Source organism: Pipistrellus kuhlii, unplaced genomic scaffold (genome assembly GCF_014108245.1).
Source record: "Pipistrellus kuhlii isolate mPipKuh1 unplaced genomic scaffold, mPipKuh1.p scaffold_m20_p_8, whole genome shotgun sequence".
In the NCBI taxonomy this organism is placed as follows: domain Eukaryota; kingdom Metazoa; phylum Chordata; class Mammalia; order Chiroptera; family Vespertilionidae; genus Pipistrellus; species Pipistrellus kuhlii.
In genome coordinates, this window is record NW_023425584.1 from 1,388,458 (window position 1) to 1,413,738 (window position 25,281).

At 64.4% G+C, this 25,281-nt stretch overlaps 2 protein-coding genes across 5 annotated transcripts in view; both read right to left on the bottom strand.

Annotated features, from left to right (window-relative positions):
- The window catches only part of FBXL18 (F-box and leucine rich repeat protein 18), a 46,635-nt gene extending 30,343 nt beyond the window's left edge, over positions 1–16,292 (bottom strand). For 3 of the 4 annotated variants that reach the window (XR_006740645.1, XM_045576444.1, XM_036423454.2), the window contains exons 1-4: positions 16,131–16,292; positions 12,150–12,365; positions 7,233–8,776; positions 1,346–1,564 (exon numbers count right to left, since the gene is read on the bottom strand). Coding sequence is in view for 3 of the 4 variants with exons in the window: in XM_045576444.1 (XP_045432400.1) it covers positions 1,346–1,564; positions 7,233–8,776; positions 12,150–12,365; positions 16,131–16,148 (1,997 nt within the window). In the remaining variant the exon portion in view is untranslated. The remainder of the gene's footprint in view (positions 1–1,345; positions 1,565–7,232; positions 8,777–12,149; positions 12,366–16,130) is intronic. The other variant, XM_036423455.2, reaches the window with a different exon arrangement.
- Positions 16,293–18,396: 2,104 nt separating this feature from the next.
- On the bottom strand, positions 18,397–20,868 carry ACTB (actin beta). Its single transcript, XM_036423461.2, has 5 exons — positions 20,746–20,868; positions 20,365–20,604; positions 19,503–19,941; positions 19,240–19,421; positions 18,397–19,127 (listed from the first exon to the last, which is right to left on the bottom strand). Exons 1-5 carry the CDS (start codon positions 20,866–20,868, stop codon positions 18,984–18,986), a joined length of 1,128 nt encoding a protein of 375 aa, XP_036279354.1. The 3' UTR covers positions 18,397–18,983.
- Positions 20,869–25,281: the final 4,413 nt, after the last annotated feature.

Sequence of the window (25,281 nt, forward strand, 5' to 3'; positions counted from 1 at the left end):
CTGCCGAAGCTGCAGCTGGGGGGAGCCTTCTCCAAGCACCCCTTTATTTTTTTATCTTTATTTTCTTACCAAGCACCCCTTTTAGAGCCGACTCAAACACAGGAAGACTTCGCACACCAAACACACACACGGAAATAAACCCAACCAGACGTGGGTGGCTGCAGGCGGGTAAGTGCCGGAGGGCCGGGGGTGAGGAAGGAGCCTGCGGCCGGGGCAGCGGGTTGTGACTGGGTCCCGTGAGGCTCAGAGGCACACACTCTACCCCGGGTCTGCCTCTCCGGTGCAGGGTTAGCGAGCCCAGCACTGCCCCCCGGTCCAATGGACGGAATAAATCCCACAGGCACTGCGGACGAGGACCAGGCTGCTGGCCGCCGGAGGAGGCACGGCAGAGGGCAGGCTCCGAGGGGCCTGTGCGCTGGGCGGAGGGGAGATGTCGGCGGGAGCGTTTTCCACCCACACGTGTGCACACGGAGGCACGGGAGAGAACGCACCCCGTCAGCCTCCCGCCGGCCCGGAGCGGAGACTGAGCACCCTAAGGCCGGCCCGGGCTCTCCATACTCTCCCCACAGGACAGCGTCCTGCAATGGCTGACCCGGCTGGGGGACGGCCCCAGAGATACCTGACCGCCCGGTAGTGACGGAGGAAGGAAGGGGGGCAGGGCCGGCCTTCTCAGGACAGACTCCGCTAACGGACGCAGAAGGAAGAAGGAAGCAGAAGGCCATCCCTGCGCCCACGCCGCGCGTTCCCTGTGTCAGACCTGCTGGTGCGAGCCGCTGCCCCGCGGAGACGGGCCTGGGAGACGTTCTTACAAGGAAGGGGGCGCCAGGGGCTTCGGCAGGGACCCGGGCAGCCCGGCAGAGGGAGGCCCAAACCACCTCTGCTTTTCTGGCCGACCCCACCAGGCGCACCCACACTGACGGCAGTCCGCCAGCGCCTCCCAAGTGTCAAGGTCACGGCAGGCAGGACAGACGGAGGCGACGTGACTGCTGAGCCGAGAAGGCTCTGTGTGGAGTCCTGGGACAGGACCGTGGGGAAACCGAGGCAATGCTGAGCCCGAGGGGACGGGCTGAACCGCGTCGCCCGCCGTGTGGTGGCACCATGGGGACAGGCGAGCTGCGGGAAGCGGGAGGAGCGCACGTGTGCGGGGCTGAGGGAGAGGCCGTCCAGGGAGAGGAGAGTGGAAGCCAGCCGTTCCCGCCATGCGGCCCGGGGTTCTCCTCCAGGAAATGGTTGGGGCGCTCACTCAGTGACGCCGGAGGAGCAACAGCAACCAGGACGCCCAGCCACTCGCTGGGCCAGCGCCGCCTCCAGGACCACCACCCCCCCCCCCGCCGGGCCCACTCACCTGCGGAGGAGGGTCTGCTGCAGGCTCCTGCAGGCGGCCAGGGACTCGCCGGTGAACATGTGGCACACGACGACGTGCAGGCAGCGGGCCATGAAGGCCAGCACCGCCTCGGGCTGCAGGGTGCCGCTGCGGGACACCAGGCACAGGCGCTGCAGCGCGGAGCACTGGCTCAGCGCCTGGAAGAACTGCGCGTTGGCGCTGAAGTAGGGCTGCTCCAGCCTGGGGGAGGGAGAGAGGGCATGTGAGTCCGCGGAGGCCCAGGCAGGCTGCAGTGAGCGGGGCCTCCCTGTCTAGGCCCCCAGCAGACAAGCAGACCCGACAGAGGCATGGCCGGCTACACTTCTCGTCCCTCCACGTTCTGAGTGGCCCCCACGGCCAGCCAAGCAAGGCCAGCCGGCCACCCCAAGGCCCGGCACCGTGCCGACCGCTCGCGGTACCACAGCCAGGCCTGGGCTGTCTCTCAGGGCCACGGCCCTGCCCACGGAGCAGACACGCCTGGGGGCCACGGCCCTGCCCACGGAGCAGACACCCCAGGGGCCACGGCCCTGCCCACGGAGCAGACACCCCTGGGGGCCACAGCCCTGCCCACAGAGCAGACACGCCTGGGGCCACGGCCCTGCCCACGGAGCAGACACGCCTGGCTGCCCAGGCAAGACCGCCATCTGCACGCTACACCGAAGCCTGCTTCTCGGCAAGCTGCGGCTGCAGCGGGCACTCGTCCTAACAGAGGGGCTTCATGATGGCCCGCCCAGGCCCCACGTCCCCAGGTGGATGGGCGAGCGGCAGGGAGGCTGACCCCCCAGGGAGGAGAGTCAGCAGGTCCCCTCAGCCCCAACCCAAACCCAGGCCCGCACTGCAGCCCCCCCCACCCCACCCCCCCCGACACCGGGCCACGGGCCCCAGGCGGGGGAGCATTTACGTCGGGTCTGTGTGAACAAGGGCAGGCCTGGGCCCGGACAGGCCTCCCACAGAAGCTCCTGAAGAGGACGCGGATCCGAGCCACCCTGTCCGGAAGCCACCAGGCACCAGAATGCCCAGTGAGGCCGGGCCTGTGCCGTCACCGATGCAGCGCTCCTGACCTGGCTGCGGGGGGCACCAGTCCTCCTGGGGGTGCGCATGACACGCCTGCGCCCTACCGCCCCCTCGGGGTGCAGAAGGAAGCCCAGGAGACACGGGCCTGGCCCCGGCTCCAGGGGATGTTTCGTCCTGAAAAAGCCGGGAATTCAGAACCGGGAGGGGAGGGCGGCACCTGAGATGCCAACTCACCAGCAAAAGCACACCTTTTTTTTTTTTTTTTAAATATATTTTATTGATTTTTGTCTATGAGAGAGAAACATCGACCAGCTGCCCCTTGCACACCCCCTACTGGGGATGTGCCCGCAACCAACGTACATGCCCCTGACCAGAATCGAACCCGGGACCTTTCAGTCCACAGACCAGCGCTCTACCACTGAGCCAAACCGGTTTCGGCAAAAAGCACACCTTCTTAAAACACCAAGGGGAGCACCTCTGCTGAACGGAGAGTGGGAACAGGAAGAGCCACCTTCCAGACTGGGACTGCCCGGCCCCTCATCACCCTCAGCAGCGGCAGGCGCAGGGCGAGGGGTGGGACACAGCAGCCGGGAGGCCAGCCTGCGCCTCGGCCACTAGGTGGCGGTGCAGGCCTGCTCCCGCCCAGCTGTGGTGCCAACCTCCGGCTCCACAGCAGCAGGCAGAGCGGGGCGGCTGGAAGCACATTAACCAAGTCCTCGGCGAGCAGCCGCCTGCAGACGGCCCCCTGAAGGCGGCACCTGGCACAGGTGGGCAGGGCTGGAGGGAGGGTGCTGCCCATGGCGGCCGTTGGGGCAGCAGGGCTGGCGTGGCCACACCCTCCCCATCCCCTGGGTGGCTGGCAGAGGGTGGTGCTAGGGCAGAGGATGTGGACAAGGTAGCCCGGTGACGGGCCTTGCCTTGGGGCCTGTGGCCCTTGTCCCTCCCAGCCATGCTCAACCTCCAACCAGTAAGGCTCCGGCCTCCAATCTTCTGATGGGGGCGAGGTCCCCCTCAGGTTCTGGCAGACAGGGATCGGGCCCTGGCTGGTTTGGCTCAGTGGATAGAGCATTGGTCTGGGGACTGGAAGGCCCCAGGTTCAATTCTGGTCAAGGCACATGCCTGGGGTGTGGTCTCAGTCCCCAGTAAAGGGGTGTACAAGAGGCAGCCGATCAATGATTCTCTCTCATCATTGATGTTTCTCTCTCTCCCCCTCTAAAATCAATAAAAAATATATATATTTTAGGACAGGGCTCGGGGCTCGGGCCTCATCGGCCCAGCCAGCTCAGGCCCCGCAGCCCCCAGGCCCCGGCTCTCGCTTCCGCCCAGACGCCGCCCGTTCGGGTCACGGCTGCAGCACAGGGTGACTCAGGGTGAGGCTCCCCTCCCCACACACAAAGGCAGGGCTCAATCGCTTCCAGGAAAGACGGTGCCTTCTCTGTCCAATCCGCCAAGCTCGCTGCCAAGGCGCGCCGCGTCCAGAGCTGGCCAGGCCCCGCAGGACGGTCCCCACGGCCTGCCCACAGGAGGGCCCTGCTGCACGGGGGCAGCCCCTGCCCGCGCCCGGCGGGCACACAGCTCCCACCCCCGGGCCTCACTGGTGGCGACAGCGGTGGCAGCTGCCTCACAGCAACACCCGCTGGGAAGCGCAGCAGCTGCCACAGGCCCTCCTGCCGAGCTGGACCACCACATCCTTCTGCGTCCTGCCCGTCCCGCCCTCCTCTGCGTCCTGCCCTCCTGCCCTCCTCTGCGTCCTGCCCTCCTGCCCTCCTCTGCGTCCTGCCCTCCTGCCCTCCTCTGCGCCCTGCCCGTCCCGCCCTCCTCTGCGTCCTGCCCTCCTGCCCTCCTCTGCGCCCTGCCCGTCCCGCCCTCCTCTGCGTCCTGCCCTCCCGCCCGCCTCTGCGTCCTGCCCTCCCGCCCGCCTCTGCGCCCTGCCCGTCCCGCCCTCCTCCTGCGTGGAGGCGCCACCTGCTCCTCGCGCTCAGCTCCAGGCCGGGCGCCAGGGGAACGGGGCCACCTGGCGCGGCCGGCGGAGCCAGGGTGTGTTCTGAACAGGCAGTGCCGCCGAGCAGACGCGGTCCCAGCGGCGCGCACAGAGAGGCCATTATGAGCCGTGGTCAGGTTCTCGGCCCACAGAGCCGCCCAGTCCGCGGCCTCCCAGCACAGAACTCATGCCGTGTGCGCGGCCTTGCTCCTGGGGAAGACTCTGCTCAGGACCGCATCCCAGGCCCGAAGCCCCTGGGTGACCACAGGGGCTGCGTTACCCTGCCCCTGCTCAACCGTCCACGAGGCAGAAAACGCTCCCAACTGCCCACAGAGCAGCTGTCACCGGGCAAGTTCTGTAAGCCCCTGGGCCTCACTTTCCCCATCTGCAAAATGGATCCATAGCCTCTGCCGGGTGGCTTAGTCAGCTGAAGCATCGTCCTGGACACCAAAAGGTTGTGGGTTCGATCTCGAGCCAGGGCACACACCTAGGTTGCAGGTTTGATCCCCAATTGGGGTGTGTATGGGAGGCAAACAATCGACGTTTTTCTTTCACATTGATGTTTCTCTCTCTAAAAATCAAAGAAAAAAACACCTTTTGGTGAAAATTAACAAAAAACATCTTTTTTAAAGGGCAAAGAATGTCTACCCCATGGGGCTGTTAAGCGAGGTCCATGCCTGTATGCACAGGAGCACCATTCATCCACCAGCCTCTGCTGCTGCCACCTCTTCCCTCAGCTGCCTGAGCCCCTGCCTCTCACCTGCCCTCCCCCCACAGCCCTGCTTGGTCGCCTGTGCGGATTCTTCTCCTCTGGACAATTTTCTCCCCTTCAGGCTTTTTAAACTACATGAATGTGTCCTAGCTGGTGTGGCTCAGTGAATAGAGCATCTGCCTGTGGGCTGAAGGGCCCAGGTTCAATTCTGGTCAGGGCACATGCCTGGGTTGTGGGCTCGAGCCCCAGTAGGGGGCGTGCAAGAGGCAGCCAATCAGTGATTCTCTCTAATCATTGATGTCTATCTCTCCCTCTTCCCTCCTCTCTGAAATCAATACACACACACACACACACACACACACATATCAAAGTAAGAAAAATAAAAATAAAAATAAAAAGCAAAGTAAACTACATGCACGCATTACTTGACTTTCGCCGGTTTGTTTTTCTCAGTCTCCCGGACGATGACCTGATGGTTTGACGTAGTCCAGTTAGAGAAGGTGTAAGGTTCACGGCTTGGCAATAAGTAAAAAATACAAATAAAAAGGGCAAAAGCAGCGGACCCAGAGGCCAGGAGCACTGTGCTCGGAGCTCACCCCTGAGAACTCGGAGGCTCTCCGGCCCGTTCCTGACCTCCAGGCTCCGGGCTGATGGGAGGCCTGCCGGCTCCGTCCGCGGAGGGCACTCTGAACCCACTGGCAGCTTCAGCTCCACAGGCTCCGCCCACATCAGGCTCCCCCATGGGCCAGCCACAGGCCAGCTGAGGCGCAGGGAGGGGCGGGAGGAGCCAGTGAGAGGGGGAGCTGGCTCCCGGTGCTGCTGGAGGGCTGGGCGAGGGGCAGGCCTGTCCTGGAAGGGGCGGGGAAGGGGACCGACCGCCGTGGCCTGACCCCGCCCCCGCCCCTGGCAGGAGAGGCCCCGAATGGGCCTGGACAGGAACGGCAGCTCCCCAACGCCTCACCTGTCTGTCGCCTCCACAAGCTCCGCAGGTGCCTCTCGCAGGCTGCACACCAGCCTCACCGCTCGCACTGACACCCTGGCCTCGGCTCTCTGCGCCGGGGCTGAGCGTGCCGCGGTTCTGAGCACGGGCAGCGGGCGAGGCAGCGTAAGTGACGCCCCTGGCGGCACGGCTCCCGGATGCTCAGGTGAGCACGGAGCGGCCAGTCCGGCCTGCTGACCCCACATGCAGGCAACGCCAGGCCGCGTGCCCTCTCTGCCCCCGGAGGCCAGGCTGCGCGCTGGGGCGGTGGGAGCGGCGGGGTGGGCGGCGTGCAGCCTGCTGCTCTGGAAGCTCCAGCTCCAGTCTGGCTCCTTCCTTTGGGGAAGCCTCCTGAGGAGAGGTCTGCCCCGGGTGCACTGAACCTCAGCTCCTCCCCCAGCCGCCCTGCCGTCGGTGAAATGGGGCCACGTGGGTGAAGTCAGCCAGTGCCCGCGAGCCTCAGCAAAGTGAGCACTGACTGCCTGGGGACAACACGCGTGTAAGTGCCCCCGCGACCCTGAGGCCTCCTCGCTGGTCTGAGCCTCCACCCCAGCCCTCGGCAGCGGAGCGGGTGGCCGCAGGGCCGGGGTAGTTTCCGGGAAATGCTACCATTTTTCAAGCTCAGATCAGTCCAGGTTTTCAAACGGGTCTCGGGTAACGAAGGCTGACCCTTCAGTGCGGGGCCCTCGTAAGACCCTTCAGGCCACCCGGTGGGATCCACGTGGCGCCACAGTAAGTTCTCTGAGACTATGGCTCTGCCTCCTCCCTCCCCGGATCGGCCCTGCCATTCTGCCCCAGAGGGACCACGTCTCCTCTCAGCAGCGGGCAGCCCCCTCCGAGCCGCCCGCCTCCCAGCCTCGCCTGCAGTCCGGGCGGGAGCAGTGGGCACCGCCTCCCGGTGCTGGCTGAAGAGCGCACACAGCTGCACTGACAGCCGCAGGCACCACCGCCTCCTCACGCCTGCTGGCCCCACGCACAGCCTCCCCGCGCCTCTGCACCGCCCCGAGTCCCATCCCCGCACGCAGGACCTGCCCAAACCCCACCAAGACTCGGCTCTCGGCCGCAGGCATGCGCCGGCTCATCTGGGCAGGCACAGTAGGGGCGCGATCGCTTGCCAATGCAAGGCCCTCTGCCCGCTCCGGGCCTCCGGAGGGCAGCCGCGGCTCGGAGTTCGCGCCCTCACCTGAGGTCCTTCAGCCGCTTGCAGTGCTTCAGCATGTCGGACAGGGCGGACATGTATACCACCTTCCCCATCATGCCCAGGTTGGCCAGCGAGAGGGACTGGAGCTGCTGGCACTGCAGGCCGATGCTGACCAGCCCGGAGCCCGTGAGAATGCTGGGCAGCTGGGCCAGCGTCAGGTGCCTCAGGAAGGCCAGCTGGCCGATGGCGGCCACCTCCGCGTCCCCCACACTCTGCGCCCGGCTGCAGGGCGGCAGGGAGTTGCGGATGGCGGGCTCGTTGCGGGGCATGGCGGAGGAGAAGTTGGACCCGATCAGCTCGAGGCGCTGCAGGAAGGGCAGGCTCTTCAGCAGAGACCAGAACACGGAGGAGGGCTGCGGGCCGGCCTGCCCCGGGAAGGGGCTGGGACACGCCTGCACGCCGATGCGCACCTTCTTGCCGAAGCCGCAGGGCACGGCGTGCATGGCGGGCTGGGCGGGCTTGCGGTCGGCCCGCGGCGCCGAGTCGGCCACGGAGCAGACGGGCAGGGACAGGGAGCGCAGGTGGCCCAGCCGGGCCAGCAGCTGGCACAGGTGCCGGCCCGGGCCCTCGGCGCTGTGGTGGTGGGCGGCCGACAGGTTGAGGTGCCGCAGGTTGCGGCAGGCGGCCACCAGCATCTCCAGGATGCCGCTGTCGATGTCGTCCTCCGCCCTGCGCAGCAGCGAGTCTGGGGCCAGGCAGTGGGCGCAGCCGCTGAGGTTCAGGCTGGCCAGGCTGCGAAGGTCCTTGCCCCCGTTGAGGATGTGCTGCATCAGCAGGCTGCCCGACACGGTGCAGCGGCTGAAGCTCAGGTAGAAGGGGTTGTGGAAGCGCATGTGCTGGAGCAGGGCCGAGCCGCTGAGCCAGGACTTGGGCAGCTGCAGGGCGTCCAGCACCACGTTGCGGGCCATGGAGTCCAGCAGGTTCTGGGTGGCCCCGCTCTCGGCGAAGCTGCCGGGCACGGAGATGAGGAAAGCGTGCAGGTTCTCGGGGGTGCGGTCGCTGAGCACGGCCAGGTACAGCCGCACCACCTCCTGGTTGATGTAGCCGGGCGCCAGGCGGGCGTAGAAGACGCGCAGGTTCTGGTAGTGGGGCACGTTGCTCTGGCCCACCATGAGCTGGCCCGACAGGATGGCGCCCTCGCGTGTGCGGTCCAGGATCTCGAAGTAGAGCAGCAGCTTCTCGAGGCTGGTGCAGCAGGGCACCACGCCATACGAGGGCGTGAACAGCGTCTGCCGGAGCTCCCGCACGCGGCTCAGCGTGGCCTTGCACTCGCGGCTCAGCTGGCCGGCGTCGAAGCCGGGGCTCACGTCGATGGCCAGCGAGCGCAGGCGCTGCAGGGCCGACAGCACCTTGGAGAGGCGCAAGGAGGTGAGGTGGCAGCCCGACAGGTCCGCCTTCACCAGGCTGCGGCAGCGGGCCACGTGCTCGATGGTGGCGCCCGACAGCCAGTAGCAGCCGGCCATGTTGAGCTGCTGGATCTCCCGGCCGATCTCCCGCACGAGCTGCTTCACCTGGTCCTCGCCGGCCTGCAGGAGGGGCGGGGGCGGGAGGGTGAGGCACCAGGTGTCTCCTCCACCTCAGGGCAGCCTGGCCCCAGAACATCGGGCCCGGGAGGCCCCGCAGAGGCCCTGCCGGCTGAAGGGACACCGGGAGCGCTGGCAGCCCTCCCCCCCATACTCACCTTCAGCCAAGTCAAGGCCCCGCTGGCGGGAACGTCCATGGTCAGCCCTTCCCCTGGGAAACCTTTGGTGGCTCCGCAAACAGCTGCGCGGAGTCCCCCTGGCCGCCCCAGGCCACTCAGCCCGCTCCGGGCACACCTCTACGGGCCTGGACCTGGGGCCTAGGCAGGTTCTTCCCCCCACGCTCACAGCAGTGTGACCCACGATGGCCAAAAGGGGAGGCAACCCACGGCCCATCCCCGGATGAAGGATAAACAAAACGGGGTCCATCTGTACAACGGATACTGTTCAGCCACGGAGAGAAATGGCGTTCTCCACACGGACGGACCTTGGGGACAGTATGCTCAGAGGAAGACGCCAGCCACAAAAGACCCGTATTTAGGTTCTACCGACGTGACATATCTGAAGAGCCAAATGGCAAACAGAAAGTAGAACAGGGTCACCAGAGGCTGGGGAAGGGGGTTATTGCTAATGGCCCTGAGTTCCTGCATGGGGCGGCGAGAGGCTGGGAGAGGCGCCCAGCACCCACATGGCTAACACTGCCTGGCTAACACTGCGTGGCTAACACTGCGTGGCTAACTCTGCGTGGCTAACTGCGTGGCCAACACTGCGTGGCTGACACTGCGTGGCTAACAGCGTGTCTGACACTGCGTGGCTAACTGCGTGGCTGACACTGCGTGGCTAACTGCGTGGCTGACACTGCGTGGCTAACTGCGTGGCTGACACCGCTGTGCTGGAGCAGGGTGGCGGTCAGCTCTGTCACGTGGCGCTTTGCCGCGCAGTGGAACCTGGAGGCTGACCCTGGCCGGTGCTTTCCTTCCCATCGTGTGGCCCGCCTGCTGGGGAGCCACAACATGTCCAGACGGGCCCGGCGGCCAGTCAGCAGCAGATGGACACAGGTCTGCTACAAGCGAGGCCTTGGGACAGCACAGCTAAGGCACCGCGTACGTCACCCTCAGGCTTCTGACCCCTTCTCTGAGGTCAGCATCCACGCATGGCACTCACAGGGGAGGACACCACCGCTCTGGAGCGGCTCCTCCCAGCTTTCAGCGCCGCTCCTCCCAGTGACAGCACGAGGACCCTTCCCCAGGCCCCTGCGATCTGAGGGAAGGCCAAGGCCTCAGTGTGTTTTAGCTCTAAGATTGGGTGTCAAGCCAAAACCGGTGTGGCTCAGTGGATGGAGAGTCGACCTGCGGACTGAAAGGTCCCAGGTTTGATTCCGGGCAAGGGCATGTGCCTTGGTTGCGGGCACATCCCCAGTAGGAGGTGTGCAAGAGGCAGCTGGTCGGTGTTTCTCTCTCATCGACGTTTCTAACTCTCTGTCCCTCTCAATTCCTCTCTGTGTAAAATCAATAAAACATATTTTTTAAAATGGTAATAAAAAAATAAAAAAATAAAAATAAAAATAAAAAAAACGGGTACCAACTGATTTCCACCAAGGCTGTGAGGCCGTGCTGGGGCGAGGCTAACCGCAGGCAGAAAGTGAGCCCCAGCCCTCCCTCCGCAGAGAAGGACGAGCTCCCACAGACCAGACCGCCCGTCAGGCTGGCCCGAGCTGGGAACCGGGCACCACTTGCATGAGGACGAGCCAGGGCCATCGTACACTGACCGCAAAAACTAACTCAGAACGGATTAATGGCTCGATGTAAAACCTGAAACCATACACGTCCTAGAAGAAAACACAGGCAGGAAGGGCCTTGACGTCAGTCTTGGCGATGATTTTTTGAATCTGACACCAAACGCAAAAAAAGCAAAAAACGAACAAGTGGGACTACATCCAACCAAAAAGCCTCTGCTCAGCAAGGGGAACCGGCAGCAAATGAGACAGCCTAGGAGAAGGGAGGAGCATCTGCAAATCACATCTGTGAGGAGCTCATCCAACAGCAGCAAACAAAACAAGCAATCCAATTAACAAAGGGCGGAGGATACGAACAGACATTTCCCCAAGAAGATAGACAATGGCCCGCTGGCATGGCTCAGTGGCTGAGCATTGATCTATGAGCCAGGAGGTCACGGTTCGATTCCGGGTCAGGGCACAGGCCCGGTGGATCCCCACTGTGGGGAGTGCAGGAGGCAACGGACCAATGATGCTCTCTCATCACTGATGTTTCTCTCTCCCTCTCCCTTCCTCTCTGAAATCAATAAAAATTTATATTTTTTAAAAGATGACACACAAAAAGAGATGATGACAAGGAGGAAATCTCATGACCTCAGGTCATACAAAGATTTCTTCAACAGAATACAACAAGCATGAATTCAAAATTTCAATCAATTGGATTTCACCAAAATTAAAAATGTACCCCCTCCAGATGTCACTGTTAAGAAAATGAAATGGGCCAAAACCAGTTTGGCTCAATGAATAGAGCGTCGGCTTGGGGACTGAAAGGTCCTGGGTTTGATTCCGGTCAAGGGCGTGTACCTTGGTTGCGGGCATATCCCCAGTAGGGGGTGTGCAAGAGGCAGCTGATCGATGTTTCTAACTCTCTATCTCTCTCCCTTCCTATCTGTACAAAATCAATAAAATGTATTTTAAAAATAATAATAAAAAAAAGAAAAAAGAAAATGAAATGGCAAGCCACAAACGATGAGAGAAAATACTCGTAATAGGTGAATTGGACAAAGGATTTGTACCCAGAACATACACAGACTCTTGTACTCACAGAGAGCAAGAGACACAATAAATAAGCAAAGCCTGGAACATCACTTCTGGAAAGACAGACAAAGGGCCACACCGCCGAGGAAGACCAGACCAACAGCCTCATCGAGGAAGCGCAAGTGGGAAGCACGAGATTCTGTCCCGCCCCCGACTGGCTAGAACTGAAAACAGACAACACCAAGTGCTGACGAGCATGCGGCGCAGCCAGACTGCGGGTCCCCCGCTGGGGGTGTCCGTGGCGCTACCTGCACCGCTCAGAGCCCATGTGACCTCACAGGAGAATGCCCCCGATCCTGGGGCCGGCAATGCCCTTCCTGGGATTCAACTGCCACGTGAGGCCTCCTCTCAGCAAGGCCTCCCCCAGCAATATCCCCGCCCCCTGCCCGCCCCCAGGCGCACGCTCCTGCCCCTTCTGGCCCCAGCTCTGGTCACAGGAGCATCGTGGAGGCTGCCCCTGAGAACTGTGAGCCGTACTCCTGACATGAGCTGCGTGTGCCCTCTCGCAGGTGGGCGTTTGGCTGCTCCCCATGCCCTGCCCAGAGCCAGCACCTGCACCGGCCTCACCTCATAGTCCCTCTGCAGCAGCACCGTGTGGGTGAGGCTCTTGTCCAGGCACAGCTCCGCCAGCTTCCGGCACGTGTGCCGCACGTTCACCACCAAGTCTGTGCTGGGGACGTGGCTCAGGATGTGCAGGAGGATCTCGTCGGAGAAGCCCAGCAGGTGGGCACTGCCCGCCACCGCAGCGGCCGCAGGGGGCGAGTCGCCATCACTGGGGAGGTCCTGCAGATAAGAAGCACCAAATTCTCATGGCATGCCCTTTAACCCTCAGCCAGCCTCCCAGCCAGGGAGAAGCCAGGAGCCTCACTCCGTCCGTGGGAAAGAAGGTGCCTTTACCAGAAACCTTAACTGCAGAGAGCTCAGCCTGCATGCTCAGGGGTTGAGCATCAACCTGTGAACCAGGAGGTCACAGTTCGATTCCTGGTAACACACATGCCTGGGCTGCGGGCTCGAACCCCAGTAGGGAGCGGGCAGGAGGCAGCCAATCAATGATTCTCATCCTTGATGTTTCTCTCTCCCTCCCTCTCCCTTTCTCTCTGAAATCCATAAAAATGTTAAAAAAGAAAGAAGCAGCTGGGGAAGCAGAGGGGTCTGCACCTCACAGGCAGCCGTGAGGGTAAACCGTGCGGCCGGTGACTCTGCAGCGGTCTCTCAGGCCGATAAAAGGAGGCCCGCCATGGAGAATGAGACCAAGTTCTCACAAACAAGACCCGGCGCTGACCAGACGGCAATGTCGCTCCGCGCTCAGACGGGTGACGAGTCACAGGGGCCGTTTCCCTGCATCGCGGCATCCGGCTGAACGCGTGGTGTGACCACCAACTGCGCACACACGTCCTCGCACCTCTGGTGTGCACAGCTCTCCTCGCCAAGGGCCGGCCTGCCTTCCGTCCCCCTGCCCTGCCTTTGATGCGCACACCCAGAGGACGGGGCTCCTCCTAGGTCAGTGCTCCCGGAATCCCCAGCTCAGGCCCCAGGAGGTCAGGTGCCCCAACAGGAGCCCACGGGGGAGAAATCCGTGCTCCCCAACTCCTCCCCCAAGCAGACCCTCCCGCCTCAAAACCGCCTGCGGGGGCGCCCCTCCCCCCTCCGGGGAGAGAACCCAGAATCCTCCCCGCTGCCTTTCCCAGCGTTCTCCCTGCAGGGCCCCCTCCGGCCTGCCTTTCTGCACATGTTTTTGTGGATGGAAGCGCTGAGGCTTGGAAAGCCCTGCTGCTGCCATGGCAACTGTGAAGTCTGCGGAGGAAGAACCTGCCTGCAGCCCGGCCTAGGCTCCGCGGGCCAGGAAGGGGCTCAAGGAGCACATCCCGCTCAACAGCTCGGCCCCCCACGCCCTTTGCTTCAGAAGAGGCGCAGGCAGGGTCGCGTGCTCTGTCCACCTGACTACCTCGCTCCAGCTTCCTCCCCCACGGGCACCGGCAGCGGGCAGCAGCAGGCCCACGCCCACAGCCAGCCCGGGCGCTGCACTCCGGCCCGGGGCTCCGGTCCCCAGGGAGCTGATCACCTGTGAGCACCATCCCCAGCCCCTCGCTGGATGGAGGGCTCCACCTCCGGGAGAGGCGGGAACAGGACGGGCCTTAGCGGGAAGCTGGCAAATAGACCTCGGGCACCGAGAGGGTTGCCCCTCCTGATCCCCAACCTGCAGGTTTACAAAGTAAGAATGCCAACACGGCACCAACACCAAACCATAGCATCTCCAGGCACACTACTAATTCTAACCTTCTTTTAAAACCACCTAGAAATCACAAGGAAAAAAAGGATAGGAACTAAGTCCAGCTCCCTCCATTGGCTCCCTCCATCCAGTCTCAGCACCCCCCGCCCCTCACCCCCGCCCAGGATGACTGTCCCCACAGGCTGGCCTGATGCGGGGCGGCCTGGAGTACTGCCCCACGGACAGCAGGTCATTCATTCCCCTGGGACTCAGGACTTCAGCTCAAATGCTGCCCCCTCCTGGCTTCACCAATACCCTCCTCCCCCAGATCCGTCTCACCAGAGGAACTCCACCGGCCTGCTGGCTCTTATCTCCTCTCTAGGCCAGGAGTGAATGGATCGGTTTTTAACGCCCAAGAGAAAGACACTGAACCAGGTGAGTCAGCGAACCACCAGCTTCAGAATCATTTGAAGCAGAACTCCATCCTCGGAAACTGGGGGGGAGGGGGGACCCTGCACATCCGAACTGTAAACCAGCAGTGACTTTCACAACCAGAACAGCCCGCTCTGGATCAGAGAGTGGGGGTGGCTGCACAGCCTCCTGAATGTATTTTTTAAAACCACTAAATTGTAGCCTTACCCAGTTTGGCTCAGAGGATAGAGCGTTAGTCTGCGGACCAAAAGGTCCTGGCTTCTTTTCTGGTCAAGGGCACGTACCTCGGATGCAGGCTGCTCCCCAGTCCAGGCCCTGGTCCGGGTGTGTGCAGGAGGCAACCAATCAAAGTGTTCCTCTCGCATAGGTATTTCTGTCTTTCCCTCACTCTTCCACTCTCTCTAAAAACCAATGGAAAAATGTCCTCGGGTGAGGATTAAAAAGTAAAATAAAATCACCGAATTGTGCATTTTAAAAGTGTGCATTCTGCCCAGCTGGTGTGGCTCATGGTTGAGTGTCAACCCATGAACCAAGAGGTCGCCTGTTCAATACCCACTCAGGGCACAGGCTGGCACTGCAGGCTCAACCCCCCATGGGGGCGTAAGGATGCAGCCAATTGATGTCTCTCGCTTCCTCTCTCTAAAATCAGTAAGAATGAAATTTCCAACTGTGGATTCTATAGTATGTGAACTATATCTCCATAAATAAGTAAAAAAATTAGACCATCTGAGAGGGAGCTTGGTCTCCACATCCAGGGTGGAAAGAAACTCAAGACACGCCCACAACGCAGTAAGAGGCCTCCCTGGCCAGATCCCCAAAAATGTGCCTCAAGGAAGGGGGGGGTTCTGCGCCAGGACCCCCATAAGACCCAGGAGCCAGACACTAGGCCCCTCCCCCGCCCAACCCCACCTCAAGCACACAGTTCACCAGAGCCTGTGAACACAGCCGGTCCCTGGGACTCTTCTCAGGAAGCAGCCATGGTCCTGCCCTTCAAGCTACCACCGCCTGCAGGTGGGCCCCACAGCCTCCCCCTCAACCTGGGAGCCCCGGGGCCCTTCTGAGCCAAATTCACGGCCAGTCAGAGGAGCTGTGCGCTCCTCCCAGCCATGTCCCACACGGCGACACACTCAAGCCCCATCACTCCAGTTCACCAGCCCAGGCGAGCCCCTAAGAGGCAGCATGCGCCAGCCCCGGAAGAAGACAGGGTACACATAAAGGCAGCTGGGGAGCAACAAAAGGGAAGGCACCGTCAGGGTCCAGGCCCCCCACGCCGGCTGCAGAGGAAACAGCTTGCAACACTTCACAGGGCGTCGGTGGGGTTCTCCCTGGACTCAGGTTTGCGGAGCTGGAGCATGGGGGAAGGAACTGGGGGTAACTTCTAAGTGCCCCCGGTGAAATGGCTTTTCCTTTACGACACACACACACACACACACACACACACCCGTCACACACCATGAGGCTCAGAGAAAAGCGGGCTGGATCTAAACTGCATTCCGAGACAGAGGACGGGGTGCGAAGAGGTGTGGAGGGAGGCCCTCTTAGAGGCCTGGAAACGGGGCGGAGAGGCGGGAAGACCCTGGGTGGGCAGCCGGGCTGGGAGAGGCGTGGGAACCCGCACGAGGAGAGACCTGGAGCCCCGGGGGTCAGGGCGACGGCCTGGCAGGCGGGAGGGGCGAGGCCGGGGTCGGGGCGGGAGAGAAGGGGCGAGGCCGAGGTCGGGGGCGGGACCGGGAGGACCAAGCCCGACCGGCGCCGGGGCCGGGGTGGAAGGACCGGCGGGGCCGGGGCCGGGCCGGAGAGGACGGAGCGGGACGGGGCGGATGGAGAGGATGCAGGGGCACCGCCGTCGGGACAGGGGAGGCCCCGGGGCGAGGCGCCGGCAGGAGGGGGCGGGAGGCGCCGCGTACCTCTCCGGAGCTGGCCATGTCGAGGCCCGAGCCGCGCCCGCCGCCGCCGCCGCCGCCGCCGCCGCCGGCCCCGCGCCTCCCGCCTTGGCGACCCGGGACGCCCAGAGCCGGCGCGTCCGCCGCTCCACAGCCCGGCGGGGGCGGGGGCTCGCTCACTTCCGGCGCGCAGGACACGCACTTCCGCTCGCCCGCCGCTCGCCCCGCGCAGCCGCCATGTTGGGTGCGGCCCCGGGACGAGGCCCCGCGAGGGCGCGAGCGGGTCTGGGTAACCCCCGCGGGGCCCCTCCGCGCCGGTGGCCTCCGCGCTCGGCTGCAGTTAATTAAAAGCCCACGCGTGGCCGTGGCGCCGAGGGTGACGTCCGGGGGCAGGCCCATTCCCCGCGGCCTGCGGCGCCCTGCCCCGAGCTCCGTGCGGAAGCTCCTGAGAGCGCGGGGCGGCGGCCCCAGCCCCGGCCCCTGGCAGGGGATTCGGGGGACCCACCCGTGTGCTCCGGTGATGCCAGGCCAGAGCATGGGTTCGGACCCTGCGCTTGGAGCTGTCTGACCCTCCGAGCCGTTTCCCCGCCGGCCGCGCCCCGCCTCCGCCTGGACCCCGCTCCCTGAGGCGCCCTCGGGAGCCAGAGCCGCCCCCCGGGGGAGCCAGCCGCCCGGAGAGGGAGCAGTGCCGTCCCGGCCGGGCCGGGAGGCTTAGGGGGAGTCAGGAGGAAACCGCGTCCCAGGAAACAGGTGTCTGGGCCCGTCCTGTCCCGGGAGGCGGGGAAGCCAGCAGGCAGCGGCCGGACACCTACCCAGGTGTCGGGGTCCACTCCCGCTTTCTCCCGGACCCGGGGTGTCGCCGGGGGCCAGCCTGCGGCCCTCGCTCAGCCTCGGCTTTCCCACCTGTGGAATGTGCGCCCGCGGGAGGCGGGAGGCAGGGTGGCATCCTCCTGAGCCCGGCTGGGGCCGGGGGACGCTGCAGAGGGCCAGCCCGCCAGGCCTGAAGGACTCTCAAGGTCAAACGTGTGTCTCGGCTGCACTGGCACTTTTTCAGAGGAAAAGATGGATGGAGCGCCTGCTGCAACTACCCCTCCACGCGATCTTGACGGTCCGTGGACTGCGATGGAACTTTTCCAGGCTCCGGCCCAACCCTCCTCCCCCTTCCCCGAGGGTGAGGGCTGTGTCTGGTCCCTACGCATCTGCGACAAGCATGCCCAAACTCCCACCTGCTCAAATCGAGGTCTCTCACTCCCTCTCTCTAAAATAAATACATTTTAAAAAGAAAACTTACTTTCCCTGAGCTCAGGATGTACTATCAACTGATTGGCCCAAAAGAGCCAGAACTGGCCCAGGAGAGGACTTCCTGTCACAGACCCTGCTTCCGGGGCCTCTGAGACTGGGGTTGGGGAGTCACAGGAGCGCCCTGGGCACTCTGCTGCCAGGTCCCGGCCAGCGGCTCCAGCCCAGGGGTCCTGCCGCGGGGCCTGGACCAGGAAAACCCAGTGAGCCCGAGGATCCCAGGCTCCCGTCCGTTCTGGAAGCCATCACGAAGTCTCGGAACGGTCTCAGGACGAGGACCCGAGAGCCACAGGCCCCTCCGAGGAGGGGAGGACCCCCTCCAGCCTCAAATCTGGATTGACAGGCACCCCAGCTGTGCCACTCCCTCAGGAGAAATGGGGAAAGCCCCTCAGGGGCCGCACCCTCTCCCTGCGGTGCCAGCAGCAGCTGCTGGGGGGGAGGGGGGGTAATAGGCCAGGCTTGTTCTCCTCCTGCACCATGCCCCCCAGGACCCGGCTGCTCCTGCCCTGCAGGGTCCCAGGACTAGGCCAGGACTGCACTTGACCATGAGAGGAAGGCATCGTCCTACAAGGTAAAACCCTGACACCCCCAGAGCCATCTCCACCAACCTGACACCCTGCAGACCCCCAGACAAATCCTCTCTTCAGCTGAACTGGTCACTCCAGGTGAGGCTGGTCTGTACCCCGTTCTCAGCCTCAGACCCACGGAAGCTAGGTACCCACCCAACCCCGAGGCTAGTCCCTGGAAGGGAGCCCCCCTGGAAGCCATCTGCACTTCAGAAACCAGCTGGAAAGCAGGGAGGGCCGAGCCAGGGGTTCCTTTCAAAGGCCTAGAGGCCAGGATCCTAACTCCTCCCAGCCCCCTCCCCTAGACCGCTCCCTGCCTGGTTCCAGCACCTCCCTCTCCCCCTCCCCCTCCCCTCCAAGTATAGATGGTCTGGCTCCCACTCTTCCCCTGCCCGCACCCCAACATCCACGCCAGAAAGCCGAAGTTCCTTTAAGGTGTGCACTTTATTGAACTGGTCTCAAGTCAGTGTACAGGTAAGCCCCGCTTGGCTGCCTCCACACCTCAACCCACTCCCAGGGGGACAAAGCCTTCATACATCTCAAGTTCGGGACAAAAAGGGAGGCCACGATGGCTGGCCGTTCAAAATAAAACAAAAAGAACAAGTATTAAGGCGAAGATTAAAAAATTTGGATTACATAATTTACACAAAAGCAATGCTATCACCCTTCAAGTGTGGACTCGGGCAAGGACTGGCCCTTCTTGGGGAGAAGTGGGCGGCTGTGGGGCAGGCAGGGACTTCCTGTAACAATGCATCCATATCTGGAATGACTTAAAAAAAGAACAATGTACATCAAAGTCCTCGGCCACATTGTAGAACTTTGGGGATGCTCGCTCCAACAGACTGCTGTCACCTTCACCGTTCCAGTTTTTAAATCCTGAGTCAAGCGCCAAAAAAAAAAAAAGATCAAAAAAACAAAACAAAACAAAAACAAAGCCATGCCAATCTCATCTGTTTTCTGCGCAAGTTAGGTTTTGTCAAGAAAGGGTGTAACCAGCTAAGTAACAGTCCGCCTAGAAGCATTTGCGGTGGACGATGGAGGGGCCGGACTCGTCGTACTCCTGCTTGCTGATCCACATCTGCTGGAAGGTGGACAGCGAGGCCAGGATGGAGCCGCCGATCCACACGGAGTACTTGCGCTCAGGGGGCGCGATGATCTGGGGAGACAAGGGGACTGTTAGTGTGAGGACCCCGATGGCACCAGAGGCCCCTCCCACCACGGCCAGACGGACTCCACTGGACCAGGCCAGCGCCTGGGCGGGCACCCACCTTGATCTTCATCGTGCTGGGAGCCAGAGCCGTGATCTCCTTCTGCATCCTGTCGGCGATGCCGGGGTACATGGTGGTTCCACCGGACAGCACCGTGTTGGCGTACAGGTCCTTACGGATGTCGACGTCACACTTCATGATGGAGTTAAAGGTAGTTTCGTGGATGCCGCAGGACTCCATGCCTGAAGGGAAGGAAGGCAGACTTAGCTCCCAGCGTGGCCACAAGGGCGGCCTGTGTGGGGCAGGGGCGGGGCTTCACTCACCCAGGAAGGAGGGCTGGAAGAGGGCCTCGGGGCAGCGGAACCGCTCGTTGCCGATGGTGATGACCTGCCCGTCCGGCAGCTCGTAGCTCTTCTCCAGGGAGGAGCTGGAGGCGGCGGTGGCCATCTCCTGCTCGAAGTCCAGGGCGACGTAGCACAGCTTCTCCTTGATGTCGCGCACGATCTCCCGCTCGGCCGTGGTGGTGAAGCTGTAGCCGCGCTCGGTGAGGATCTTCATGAGGTAGTCGGTCAGGTCCCGGCCCGCCAGGTCCAGACGCAGGATGGCGTGGGGGAGGGCGTAGCCCTCGTAGATGGGCACCGTGTGGGTGACCCCGTCCCCGGAGTCCATCACGATGCCAGTGGTACGGCCAGAGGCGTACAGGGACAGCACGGCCTGGATGGCCACGTACATGGCGGGGGTGTTGAAGGTCTCGAACATGATCTGTAGGGAGAAGGGGGCCAGTCACACTCGGGAAGCCAGAGGGCACAGCAGGCCAGGCCAGGAACATGCAGAGAGTGCAAGGAACACAGGTTAAGTGTGCTGGGGACCCCAGGATGGGGAGTCACTTCAGACCTACTGTGCACCTACTGAATACACACTCCCAAGGCCTCATTGGCTTTGTTACTCGAGCCAGTGTTAGTACCTACACCCACAGCACTTTACACTTTAAAAACCTAGTCAGAAAGCCAACACGAGAAAGACTCCATCTGGAGAAAAGCAAATAGAACCTGCAGAATTCCAAAGGAGACTCAGGTCAGAGAAGAAAGTCCTAGGAGAATGGCAGAGAGAGAACCAGTGAGAAAGGGCGTGGCAGAGGGGACAGGAAAGGATGGGGAGCTGTCCAGGAAGCCAAGGGCTACCAACCTGGGTCATCTTCTCACGGTTGGCCTTGGGGTTCAGGGGGGCCTCGGTGAGCAGGACGGGGTGCTCCTCGGGGGCCACACGCAGCTCGTTGTAGAAGGTGTGGTGCCAGATCTTCTCCATGTCGTCCCAGTTGGTGACGATGCCGTGCTCGATGGGGTACTTCAGGGTCAGGATGCCTCTCTTGCTCTGGGCCTCATCGCCCACGTAGGAGTCCTTCTGGCCCATGCCCACCATCACGCCCTGCAGAAGGGAGCGGCAAGGTGCCCTCAGCGTGGGCAAGATGCCCCCGACTCGCACCCAGAAGGCTGAAGGACTCCCGTGGAGGAGCTGGCCCCATCCTCCGCCCCACCCACCAAATCAGACCCGAGGCTGGCGCCCTACCTGGTGCCTGGGGCGCCCCACGATGGAGGGGAAGACGGCCCTGGGGGCATCGTCCCCAGCGAAGCCGGCCTTGCACATGCCGGAGCCGTTGTCGACCACGAGCGCAGCAATATCGTCATCCATGGCGAGCTGCGGGGAGAGCGGGCCGTGAGCCGGGGTCGGGCGCGGCTGCCCCCGCCCTGCCCACTTCCGGCGCGCCGCGCCTTCGAGCCGCCAGGGGGCGCCGGCGCGCGCCCGGATTGGGGACAAAGGAAGCCGGGCCGGCCGCGTTATTACCATAAAAGGCAAACGCTGAGGCGGCCCGCGGCGCGGCAGGAAGCCAGGCGCTCGGCCCCGCCCCGCCCCGTTCAAACCGCGCCGGCCGCCGGGCGCGCGGAGACCACACCCACGGGAGCCCGCGCCGCGGCCGAGTGCGCAGGCGCCTCCGCGCGGCAGCCCCACCCCTTCCGGCGGCCGCCGCTCCGCCGCGCCCGGCCCCGGCGTCCAGCCCGGCGCGCGCACGAGCACGAGCACGCGCAGCCCGGCCCCGGTGCCCAGTGCCCGGTGCCCGGTGCCCGGCCCCACCCGGCCGGCGAGGCCCGCCGCGCCCACCCGCTCACCCACCCTCCGTCCCTCCGTCCCTCCCTCCGTCCCGCGCAGCCACCGCCCGCTCGGCCCCGGGCCGGGCCCCCGAGTCTGTCGGCGGCGCCTGGGAGCGCGGCCTGAGCGCAGCGCGGCCCGGCCCCGCGGCCCCGGGGCTCCGGGCTGAGGTCCGCTCCCCGCGCCGGGCGCCGGCCGCGGGCAGGGCGAGGGCGCGGGGGGCCGGCGGGCCGGCGGGGGGCCGGCGGGCCGTGCACGGGGCCGGGCTTACCGGAGGCGGCTGTCGGCGGCGGAGAGCGGCGGAGAGGAGCGCTGCGCGGCGGCGGACGGTCGGAGCGGTGGCTGCGCCGCGCGCCGCCGGGTTATATAGGGCGGCGCCGCGGCCGCTCGAGCCATAAAAGGCAACTTTCGGAACGGCGCGCGCTGATTGGCCCCGCGCCGCTCACTCACCGCCTCGCCGACAGTGCAGCATTTTTTCACCCTCGCCCTCCTCCCGAGAAAAAAAAGGAGAGGGCTGAGCGAGAGCGAGAGCGAGATTGAGGAAGAGGAGGGATAGAGTTCTGCCGGGCCGCCCTGGGGTGCGGGGCCGGGGTGCGGGCGCGCCCTGGGGTGCTGGGCGGCCCCAGTGGCCTGGCCTGCCTGCTCTCCTGTGTCCCCCTCCCCACCACCACCCCGGGACCCTCCGGGTGTGGGTGCCACCGCGCACTGAGCTCCCCGTGGCCCCTGGTTGCTGTGGGTGCATGCTCAGGCTTAAACAGTTGTGGGCAAAGGGGTGCTCAGGGGGGGCCCCCCTTGCCAACCTTAGTTCAGCTGCCCAGAAAGCCTGGGTGGGGTGGGGTGGGGTGGGGCTCTGGCTGGGGGTGCTCCGCTCACTAAGTGTGGGGTCACTCTCCCCATCTCTCTGGTGAGGACGATGGTGTGGTATGGGGAGCCGGGGGCCTCTGGAGAGCAGAGAAACTGTTCCCATGGAGACAGCTGCCCTCACACCCAGCCAAGGCGTCCTGGGCCGGAGCCAGGCAGCTACCAGGCACTGCTGGGTCCAGCAGGCAGGGCTGCCCAGCACAGCCGAGGCCGCGTCCATCTTCCGTCCCGTAGCCACAGCTGAGCCGCCTTCATGGGGGTCCCCGAGGCCAGGCAGGGACACTCAGCCGGAGATGGGCTGGGGGCCGCAGGGCCAGTAGCAGAAGGCCAGCTGCCCCGGGAGAAGACCCTCTCCTTGTCGCTCTTGACTGCCCTGGCTCTCTCCAGACACTTGGCATGACCTGGGTGCCTGTTCTGGGTGGTTCCCTGCGCCCAGAGCTGCCAGTTTGGCAGGCAGAGCCTGATCCAGACGGCCCACAGTGCTCAGCGCATGGCAGCCGGAAGCCAGGGGCCATGGGACCCCTGGCGTGGCCGCTCAGCCTAGAGGAGTGCACCTTCCTGGGGGGGGGGGGGGGGGGCGTCGACTTTTCACCTGGAGGAGAAGGGGAGGTGGCGTTGCTGGGGCGGGGGCCGTCCCCAGCTGCAGGGCTGTGCAGCCCAAGAGGTGTTCGCTGACGGTGTGTTGAAACCAGTGACCAGTTAGTCCATATATGGATGTGGAATGTGTGTCCAGGGGAGAGGTGGCTGGTCCGGCCCCGTGGAGGAGGCTGGTGGCAGGTCTTGGGAGGCTGCAGAGGCCACAGCCAGGTGGAAGGGTGACGGGCACCCAGCACAGCAGCACCCAAGGGCTCGGGCCTCGGGCCTCGGGCCAGCATTCCCAGGGCCCCCAGGAACTCATTGCAGGCCCCCGCCCCGCCCAGCCCTGGGTGAAGGCTCCCACCGCATCCCCTCCTGCCTCCTGAGGGCCAGTCTGTCCTCCTCCCGGCCTTGTATCTCTCACCCAAGGGCGTCTGGCCAGCCACCTTGAGATTCAAGGACTGGTTGCGGGGCCGGGGGGGGGGGGGCACTTTTGGCTGCCTGCTGATGAGCCTGGAGGGGTGCTGGCAGCTAGAACCAGGCCACAGGGCGAGGGAGGGGCGACCCAGAGCTCCATGGGTGAGAGCAGGCCTGGTCCGCCCGCCAGCAGGATGGTGCTGCCACCTCCCTCCAAGCCAAGGGGCGGGAGCTCCGGGGCATCGGACCTCAGACTGGAACATTGCCGGCCCCAGCTCCTGGTGCACTCCTATGCATCCTGCACAGCCCAGCCCAGAAAGCCCCTCGGCGGGAGCCCTGTAACCTCTGCCACATGTACCCTCCCCCACATCAGACCACTGCGCGGGGCCGGCCTGCATAGCTGAGCTGCCCCAGCCCCTGCTGCACGTCCAGCCCGGCCTCAGCTCCCTCTGACCCGTACTGGGGGGTGGGGGGTCTCTTCCCCTTCTCAGCCCCCCCTCGGTTTCTCCCCCTGAAAATGGAGCTTCGGTCCGTTCTCAGCCAGCCTTCCCAGGGTCTCCATCACACCCCCTCCTCCTGCGGCCCCACCCAGGCCCGGCTCTGCTGCAGGAGTGGCCACCCGTGTCCTCGGCCCTCGGGGGACGGGGCAGATGGGGGAGGGGGCAGTAGCCGGGCGAGGGGAGGAAGCAGCCGAAGAGAAGCGGCAGCTGGAGGAGGAAAAGAGGAAGCCCCGGGGAGGAAGGGGGCGGGCCGGCGCAGGAAGTGAGCAGGTTCTCGGCTGGGAACTTTGCCCTTGCGGGGATTGCAGGGCGAGGGGCGGGCTGCGGAGCTCGGCCAGCGGCCGCCCCACCTGCCTGTCTGCCCCCTCCCCCCCAGGCAGGGACAGTCACAGCCTCGACCAAAGGACCACTCCTCCCCCAACCACCCATCTCCCTGGGGGTTAGATCCCTCTGCCTCACCCCCCACCCCCCGCCAGGCAGGGACCCCACACTCCCCTTTTCAGAGGCAGAAACTGTGGTGGGGCTGAGAAAGGGAAGAGAAACACACCCGCGAGCACACACACACACACACACACACACACACACGCACACAGTCAGTGCTCAGCGACGGGCAGCCGAGGGAATGAGGGGACAGGGCGTTCCAGCAAACACGCCCTTTTTGCAGAGGAGGAAACTGAGGCAGGCTGGTGCCGGGCCCAGGCTCAGAGTCCAGCCTCACGGACTCCAGGCCCGGCTTCCAGAGGCCGCCCTGCCCCGCCCCGCCCTGGTGAAGTGTCCGCCAGCAGGGACTCCGGCCGGAGTCTGAATTCCTGGGCCCCACCTCTGTCCTGGGCTCCGGCTTATCCCCGAGGTCCAGAGGGGACAGCACCAGGCCCTGGCCGCACAGCAGCAGGCCCGAGGGCCTGAGCCTGCATTTCCAGACACACGCACACGCACACACACACGTGCACACACACACACATGCACACAAACACACGCGCGCACACGCGCTCCTCCCTGCTCCCGCGATGGGCTCGGGAGGAATGTTGGACCCGAGCTCCTGAGGTCCTGGGCGGGGGGGCTGGGAGGCTGGGCTCCAGTCCTGCGGCTCCTGTCCAGCTTGACCGCACTGTCAAGGTCAGCCCTGGGCCGGCTCCCCAGAAAGCCTGCCTGCCTCCCCCGCCCTCAGAGCAGCTGCAGCTCTCCTGCCCAGAGAGGGCGGCTGCCCAGCCGGGCCACACAGCCGGGCACAGCCCGGCACAGCCAGGAGCCGGGCCCCGGGCCAGACTGCTCCTGCAGGCCGCAGGCAGCGGATGGCACCGGACAGGGGTGCGCAGCACCCTGAGTGCAGCAGGTGTGCCCCTGGGCCGCAAACAGGCCAGCAGGGAGGCCGGGCCCCCTGGTGTGAGAGCGAGTGCCCTGAGGAAGGAGGAGGAGGAGGGCGGGCAGGGAAGCCCCCAGGCGGCAGCCCCCAGGCGGGCCCAGAGCAGGAGGGAGGGACCGGCCAGTGTGCTCCCCTGGGCGCCAGCCAGGACCTCGGTCCCCACCCAGGCCTGGCGTCCAGCCAGAGACCCTCCCAGGTCATCAGCCTCCGCCAGCCCAGCCTCCCTGCCTCCCTCCCGCA

Coding starts and splice junctions, on each gene's coding strand:
- ACTB (XM_036423461.2), bottom strand. CDS start 20,868: ATGGATGACGATATTGCTGCGCTCGTGGTCGACAACGGCTCCGGCATG. Junction 19,942..20,364: donor ACCGTGAGAAGATGACCCAG/GTTGGTAGCCCT, acceptor TTCTCCCTACAG/ATCATGTTCGAGACCTTCAA. Junction 19,128..19,239: donor CCAGCACGATGAAGATCAAG/GTGGGTGCCCGC, acceptor TTGTCTCCCCAG/ATCATCGCGCCCCCTGAGCG.